General features: G+C 62.3%; 2 protein-coding genes across 2 annotated transcripts; one reads left to right on the forward strand and one right to left on the reverse strand.

The window, feature by feature from the left end:
• Window positions 1-54: 54 nt before the first annotated feature.
• On the forward strand, window positions 55-915 carry MNEG_10910 (hypothetical protein; the record flags this gene model as incomplete). The annotated part of the gene is made up of 1 exon (XM_014040617.1): window positions 55-915. The coding sequence occupies one exon, from the start codon at window positions 55-57 to the stop codon at window positions 913-915; it is 861 nt and encodes a 286-aa protein (XP_013896071.1).
• Window positions 916-2,462: 1,547 nt separating this feature from the next.
• Window positions 2,463-6,026, reverse strand: MNEG_10911 (thylakoid lumen protein; the record flags this gene model as incomplete). Its single annotated transcript, XM_014040618.1, has 7 exons — window positions 2,463-2,564; window positions 2,910-2,947; window positions 3,272-3,383; window positions 3,857-3,991; window positions 4,976-5,086; window positions 5,533-5,718; window positions 5,955-6,026. 7 exons carry the CDS (start codon window positions 6,024-6,026, stop codon window positions 2,463-2,465), a joined length of 756 nt encoding a protein of 251 aa, XP_013896072.1.
• Between the last annotated feature and the right edge of the window lie 2,325 nt (window positions 6,027-8,351).

Genomic DNA, 8,351 nt, shown 5'->3' on the forward strand with positions numbered 1-8,351 from the left:
CCCCACCCGTGCCACCCCCCAGCCCGCAAGCCCGCCGCCCCCGCGCCCGCGCCGATGCCGGAGGCGCCCCCGTCACCCGACGACATCGGTGACATCCCATCCGTCGTCGCCACCCGCGGCCGCCACGCCACGATGATGGGCGCGGCCGGGCCGGCGTTCAGGGACGGGCGGAGGACGCTGGGGCGCCACGTGGACGACTTTCAGCAGCAGCAGCAGCAGCAGCAGCAGCAGCGGGGGCAGCCGCCGCCGACGCTCCTCGCGACGGGCGCGTCCGTCGGGCCGCTGCCGCCGCGGCCGTTCGGCGGGCAGATCGGGCTGCACGCGAATGGCGCCGCCCCGCGGCCGCCCCACCCCGGCGCCGCGCCGCCGCCGCGGCAGGGGCAGCTGCCGCAGCCGCCGCCGCCGCACCTGGTGCCGGAAAACCTGCTGCCCCCCACGCCGTTCGCCGCGGCCGAGTCCCCCGCGCCCCGGCCGCACCACCACAACCACAGCCACCCCCAGCAGCAGCAGCAGCAGCAGCGGCAGCAGCACCAGCAGCAGCACCAGCAGCAGCAGCAGCAGCAGCAACCTCGGATTCGCGCCGCCAGCCTGGATGATGACGAGGAGATGCTCCTTGCAAACCTCGACGACTCCCCGCCCCGCGGCGCCGCCGCCGCGGCCAACGCCGCTGGCTCGCGGCCGTCCCCTGAATACTCACCCCCTGACCCTGTCTACTCCCCCAAACGAGACGACGCCGGCGGCGACGAGGACGGCCCGCCGCTGCAGCTGCTGGGGTCTGGGGCCTCGGCGCTGGTTGCGGCGCGGCGGCGGCCGTTGCTGGACGCTGACGAGGAGGCTGGCGGGGACGAGGAGGACGACGTGTACGCGGGCGTGTACTACAACCCGAGCGAGCTGGGCGGCATCGACGAGATCTGAGATCTCGGGGGTGATCTGAGATCTCAGGGATGAGCTGAGAGCAGGTGGACGGATCCGATGGTTGAGGAGGAGCAGTAGCCAGGGGCTCTTCGAGGTTGCAGCGAACTCTGAGGAGCAGGGCCGAGCGCCGCGGCGCCTTCGCCGTGGGTGTGCTTTCTGTGCTGGGAGGAGGGTAATCCAATTATGTGTTTGCTGCCCAGGTGTTTGTTAGTGGCTGGCAATGCTGGCGGAAGATTGGTCCGTGCACAACGGGCTGCCTCATCGTCTCAGCAAGCTCCCTATGTACCAGAAAGGGAGTTCTCAGCTGCAGCCAGGTGCTTGCGGCAGGCAGGGGCCGACCGGCGACGGCCAGTGATCTCAAGTCGAGGCGGTGCGACTTTTGCTCAAGTGCCACCCCCAGCTGCAGCACTCAGGAGTCTGAAAATTGACAGCAGTCAAATAATGAGTTGACAGCAGTCAATAATGCATGCAAGGAGTCCTTGTGGTACCAAGGTGCATGTGGCGGACAAGGGCGAACCTGAAGGTAGAGATTTGGTACGACGTATTAGTCATGGTTGTGGGCACTTGTTGCGGGCAGTGATCATGCCTGCTGAAGGACACATGAAGCGTACAGACGCCCTGATCTGAGAACTCGGTCCTGGGCGCTGCTGTGACCCTAGGGGTGGCGGCGATGCTGGCTGGCGTGATCGGACGCGGCGCTGGGTTGACTTTTGCAGCGCCGCAGTGGGTCCTAGGGGCCAACCGAAAGGCGTGCACTCTTACTGACGCATGCGCGGGCCTGAAAAATCCATGATATGTACAGTGTTTAGCGAGCCAAGCGGCTGGAGGGACCGCAGGATTCCTGACAACAAGCGCATGCATCATGTTACACAGCTCGCAACTTTGGTGCACTCACAACAGCACCACAAAACAACCAGGAAAAGCTGCGGCTTGAAAACTGAGACAGCCACCAGACGTGCTGCGGCCACGAAAAAAGTGCACAGCCGCAGTCTAGAAACTGGGGGCCTCATGGGTTGGTGCGAAATTGCGCCAGGCCGCCTGCTAACAGGTGATGAGGATGGGCACGCTTTGCTTGCACACAGGCTACGCGCTCACAATGGTGTTTTGTTTCAACACAAAACCAGACGGTGGGCAGCATGCACATAATGGCAACGGCTTTGCAGGTCTCCCGCTGTCCCTGGGCGGCAGGGCTGGAGGATCCTGCTTTAACCGACGATGACTGTGCGGCGCAGTTTGGCGACCGGAACGATGCTGCACTGGAAAATGCCCCAACAGCAGAACTCAAAACTGTCATCGCTTTATGAGCTAGGGCTGATAGAGTTGCCATCCTGCTCGTACGTGCTGTGCTGGGTGATGATGCATGGCGATCTGGCAGCCATGGACCTGGGCAGCTGCCCACAGCAAACAGCCCCCAGCGCTCGTCCCACATACATTTCCAATTGTTTCTGTTCAGCGGCAAGCGGCAGCCGTGCCCACATCCTGCGTGAGGACGTGCCTGGCAGCGTCCTTCCAGCCTGTCCAGCTTCCTTCCAGCTTCCTTCCAGCTTCTACAGCAGCTTGAAGCTGTCGTACACGTGGCGCATGCCCCCCTGGTTAGCGTCCCACGCGTTGACCGGCGTGGCCACAAACAGCCCGAAAACCGTCTGGTCCTGCGACAACGCGTGTGCAGTGCCGCAGCGCAGCGGTGCAAGTATGATTGCGGGCGCCTGTCAGAAAATAAACACAGCCAGCCAGGCCAGACAAGAACATGCATCCAGCCAGACCAGACCAAGCCAAAACCGCTTGCGTGGGGATCGCAGGGCTGCCTCAACAAGCTAAGCTAAACCAAAACTCTTTGGAGGAAACCATAACACTCTCATTTTGCGGGCCGGTGATGGACGCACGTCATTCCCCAGTCAAGCATGCCTCTTTGGGCACCCAAGCTGTTACTTTTCATGTTTGTGAAGCTTCTGGGCAGCAGTTCAAATATGAAAATCCACTCCCCGCCCTCTCACCTTGATGGCGACCTTTGCCAGGTAGTGAGCGCGGTCACCTGTGGCGGTTGAGAGCGGTTGAGAGCGGTTGAGAAGGTTGCTTAAAAGGCGACGTTTGGTTCCCCGTGGCGTGGCCGCCACGCCAAGCACCACAGCGCACATGTGCTTGATTCAAAAATTCTCCGTTCACCACAATACCCCTGACACTGTCGCTGCTGGCGACGAGGCGCTCAGCAGCGCAGTTGCATCCCCGCCATACAGTACATAGCTCCCAGATGTCCCTAGTGTCAATATACTGCACTCAACAGCCCAATCCAAGATTTTCTGAACGGGGCTAAGTACCACAATTCAAGACCCCGGCCGCCCGTGCCGGATTGTCACACCTGAGATGTCATAGCAGTACGTCTCGACGCCGTCGATGACGCGTTTCGTGGCGTCCATGTTGCTGGCGTTGCTGACCGCCTCCCGCAGGTCGGGGTCGGAGCCGGCCATAGCCTGGTGGGGCACAGGTGGTGGAGAGAGGTGATCGCTGGTTGGTTGGTTGGTTGGTTGGTTGGTTGGGTGGTTGGTTGGTTGGTTGGTTGGTTGGTTGGTTGGTTGGCTGGCTGGCTGGCCGGCCGGCCAGTTGGCTGGTTGACTGGCATCAAATGGCTGCTTGGTTCAATGGGGTTGGACACGAGTTTTTGGGGCAGTCCGTAGACAGGGGTAATAATAGCCGATTATTGGCATGTTTGTGCGGTACAGAGGGCTCGTGTCGCACGACTGAACGATGCCTGGGAGTAGGCGCAATAAATCCTTCATGGTCCCTGCCCCTGAGAAAATATCAATTGAGCGCCGGCTAAGGCACGCCGGCGCTTGCTCATGAACAAGCAGCCCGTCGGGCCCCAAAAGCAAACGGCCGCAGCCACCAGCACGATCACGGCTTGCAGGCTGCACTGAACACTTGCAACCCATTCACCGCAGCGAACAAAAGAAAATCGGCCCGCCTGTATGGCCATCTTTGCGTCCGTCAGCCGAGCCATGGCGTAATCCTTGCCGCCCAGGGTCACCACGAACGCCTTGGTGCGCTTTGACCGCGGGTCACGCACCATGCCGTCCATACCCTGGCCCGGGTCCGGGGGTGGCAGCAGAGGGGATTAGCGTGTGTATGTGTTTGTGTATGTAGGGGGGGCAGAGGGGAGAGGGCGAGGGTGGAGGTGTTACATTATTGGGAGGTTCATATGTGCCACCCCATGTCTTCACAGATCAGTGGGCCCCAGATGCGAGAGGGACTGATGTGATGTTTGATGCCAGGGGGTGAGACACATAGTTAAAGTGGAGTCACAATACGTCGATTTGTACTGCGCTTGTCACCCCGTCCGCTTCAATGAGGAGGCGTGCTGGGTGTGCAGCGCCGATCGGCGGCCGGGAGAGGGTGTACGGTGTGGTAGGACGGAGGGCGGACGTAGCGCAAGGAGCAGGCGCTGCCGACGGTCAGCGAGCCTCCCGAATTGCTTTCTGGTTGCATTGTTTGACACCGGCCCCCACATTTTTGGGTGCCTCACACAAGAATGAAAGCACACCCTTGAATCACGGCCAGCACCGGTCAGTACCCTGCCGCACCAACTCCCCTAGTGGACCCCGCCCGCAGGGCAGAGCAGGCCTACATCCCCAGCCCGGCGGTCGCCAGTGGTGTCAGCAGCGTCGGGTGTGGACCATATGTAAGAATGAGCAGCCTGCCACACCCGAGGCTTGCTTGACACCTGACCGCGCATGACCAACCAAACTCGGTTTTGCAACCTGGCATTGTGAATATTCACCAACCAAGCCGCGCCCGCCCCGAGAGGAGCCGTCAAGGACTGGGCTGATATCATCCTAGCCTTCAGGATCAGCCCGGCCGTCGACGGCCTGTCGATGGGGCGCTCCCATGCCACGCAGCATGCACAGCCCAAAGCCTGGGCCAGCAATCTGGGCCAGCACTCGCCACCATGCCAGCACTTGTGTGTTGGAAACAACATGCATCCTGCGCCCCCCCCCTTGCCAGCATGAACATCGAGGGCCGGCAAAGTCGCAGCATATCATGCCGCCAATGCGCAGGCCCTGATCACCATCGTGCTCTTGTCCGTCTTGCTGACGGGCTCCTCCTGCCAGGAGCCGGGGTACTCGAAAGTGTACTTGGGCTCATTGTCGTAGTTCATGGGGCGGGTGTAGCCCTGGCCCTGCGCGAGATGGTGGGGGGGGGAACGTTACAGGGGTTGGGGCAAGCGCCAGTCAGCAGGACCTCCCCCTCCCTACACCGACTTCCGTTTTTCATGAAAGGACATGCCCTCTTCTGCTGCTGTAAAATCAACCCATGGTTTGCGGACATAAAGGAGGGCAGCAAGGCCTCCCGATCCGAGGGCGCTGTCTATGTGTGAGGCCCTGCGCGCCAGAAATCAGCGACCCGGCTGAGCCACTCGGCAGTGCCTGCTGCGGAAATGGGGCCGCCCAGAAAACGCGTGTGCGCGACGGCGCGCATGCGCGCCACCTCGCAATAAGAACACACCGCTTTGTGCACCAATCTGCACACACACTGCCCGGGGCGAACCCCGGCGCGAGCCTGAACGCAAGACGCTTACTTACACCCACACCTGCACATAAAAATGCACATGCACAGCCAGCCCACCAGGTACAGGTCTGGCTGTAGTGCATAGCCTGTGAACTTGGCCCACCCGTCCGTGCCGCCGGCGGCGGCCGCCGGCGCGCCGTTGGGCGGGGAGCGGGCCGCCGTCGCGCCGCGCGGGGTGAGCAGGTACGTGCCAGTGCCGGCCGTGAGCGCAATGAATGCGCGGCGCGTGACAGCCGAGGCTTCCTAGGTAATTTGGGGGGCAATTGGGCAGCCGGGCTGTGTCAATCGTTGCAACCATTCAGTGGGGTGGAGCGTTGAAATTGCAGCGTCGGCAAATCGTGCACGTGGGCAGCAGGCTGTCACCGGCAGGATACGGGCCGGGCATGGCGGCAGGCTGGGGTGGTGGCTTGATGTAAGGTGGAGGGTGCCAAAGGCGCCAGGATCGCGCGGCTGCAGAAGCGGCAGCGCGTGGCGCGCACCTGCGATGCGTCGCGCGCGTCGGCGTTTGTGTGCCAGGCTCGGCCCGCCACCTGGGCGCGGGCACGGACCATCGCGTGACGCGTCGCTGTGCAGCGGCGCTGCTGCGACAGGTTGGGACTATGACGCGTAACGGTCGTCATGTTATTCCCTGGAAGAAAGCAGCGATGGGCGTCGTTGATCAGCGTTTCGGAGATTGGAACGCGTGCATATGTAGACGTACGATGGGCCTCGATTGTATTAAAGTAACAAAAAACCAAAGTCAGTGCTCAGCAACCTTCAATCACATGAATCTGCAGGGCCGCAGCTTACAGTTGGCCCAAGGCTCTCGATTGGGTTGTTTAATATGTTCAAGGCAGTTTGTCACGAAGCATGCGTCGCGGTCCAGCTTGTGTGGACGGCGGCGCGCAACTGTTGCTTGGAGTAGCGAGCATCCTAGGCGAGTCGCCAGCGCTCCAAAGTGCAAATCGACTTTGATGCATTTTGTGTTATTTTGAAGGGGTTGGAGGGATGCCTGAGTAACGTCGGTGTAGCTGGGAGATGAGGCTGGCATCACCCACGCCTGCCGATGGAGCCAATCCGTTGCACAGTCAATTCGAATTGCATCAAGATCATGGGCATCCCAGCCACATGGCATGCTGGATCCAGACAACTCCCACAAACATTTTAGTAGTCGATCCAGGTCAAGTGCTCGCTGCCTTGTCCCCTCCACACCTCCCCCGCGTGTGTTCTCCGACCGCGCACCCCAAATGCACCACCCATGGGGTGGCGCCTGCCTGCTGACGTCACCAAAGCCAGGCCGTCACCGCCCACACACCCGGAATTACAACGCATCGGCACCCGGCGCCCGACCATGTAACCCGACGACCCTTTCTGCAGAAGGGCACACTCAAGTTACATTTCAGCCGCGATTGCACGAGGGACTTTGCTCATCGAGCCATCCCAGACAGGCCAGCCGCGGCAGACCATGGGCGACCATGACACACGACACACTCAGGGGGGTTGCATTGCAGTTTATGGCGTTAGCGGCGGAGCAGGTGCGCCGCGCCGAGCATGCCAGTGGTCAACAATCAACCCCTGCGTCAGATCAGTACAGGGCATGTCAGCGGCGAAGATGCCCCTGCAGACGCCGCACCCGTGCCGGCACGAAATTGGCAGACGGGGGGAATTCATGCAGGCGTTTCCAGGGCCTGTGCAAAAGCGCTTGTCGAAGCGGGCTGCGGGCACCGCGAGGGGCGGCGGCAGTGGTGTGACGCACGAGCGGCGCTGTGCAGGACTGTGTGCACAGGAACGTGGGGCTGCACATCACTTGTTTATGGTAAGCAAGGGCGTGCGTAAGCTTTCTGGAAAGAAGAGGTGCGAGAGTGCTGGGCCAGGGGCGCAGGGCGCAGGCAACCGTCGACGCAGGAGGGGCAGGCGGAAGGTCCCGGGGCCCGGGAAGGGGCGAGGGCACGGGCGCTGGGGAACCAAGACTCGAATTGAGTCGCAGTGGGCAGGATGAGGGGGCTGCGTCTGCGCTCAAGCAGGGAGCAGGGCGCCACACCCCTCCCAGCCAGAGCGCAGCAGATGCCGCAGCAGGGCCGATGATGACGCCCGGATGCACGCAGCCGGGGGCGCCTGTGGATTTTCGCGGTCCCCCGCAGCGCTTCGCGGTTCGCCGCTGAGCTTCTCACGGCAGCCTTCCATGATCCGGAATCAAAGCAAGTAAAGCAGGAAAGCGCGCGTCGCCCGTGTCGCCGGTCTCAAGGAAAGAATACAGATGCGTGGCGAGCAAGCTGCGCTTCCAGGGCGCCCGACGAGGCGAATGAAAGGGGGCCGTCGAAGCAGGCGGCGGCAGCAGCCCCGCGTGCACCAGCGCCAGCGCCGCCGACCGCGAGACGGCGTGTTGACCAAGCAAGGCTTTGAGAAGGACGATATTTTTTCAGATGCAGCGTTAAGTGCGGCCCGCCGGCGCGCGCACCTGCACACACACGCAAACACACGGTACTGCCAGCGCAGGCGCGCCGCCTTTTGGCGGGCGGGCGCTGCGAGGCATGCGGGGAGGGCAAAGCGGGTGGGCCGGTTTCACGGCGCCGGCGATTGCCGCGAGGGGCGCTGGTGCAAGGGGGCAGGCTGAGCCCTGTGCACATGGCAGCGGTGTGTGGTGTTTGAGGTTCATCGCTGCTGGCTGCAGCGCGTGCATTCGGAGGGCAGGCCACAGACACCAAGGCGCGCGCCTGCAACACTGGCGCGCGACCTCGCCGCCTTGCTGCATGCGCAAGGGGCACAACTTGTATGCGGGGCCGCGGGCAGAAGCTCGGGGGTCAAGCTGGGCGGGACAGGTGTGCACAGCGAGCGAGCCGCAAGATCTTCAACAAGCACGAAACGTGGGGCTTTAAACAAAGAAAGAAGCTGGTGAT

The sequence above is a fragment of the Monoraphidium neglectum genome (assembly GCF_000611645.1).
Source record: "Monoraphidium neglectum strain SAG 48.87 unplaced genomic scaffold scaffold02511, whole genome shotgun sequence".
Taxonomy (NCBI): domain Eukaryota; kingdom Viridiplantae; phylum Chlorophyta; class Chlorophyceae; order Sphaeropleales; family Selenastraceae; genus Monoraphidium; species Monoraphidium neglectum.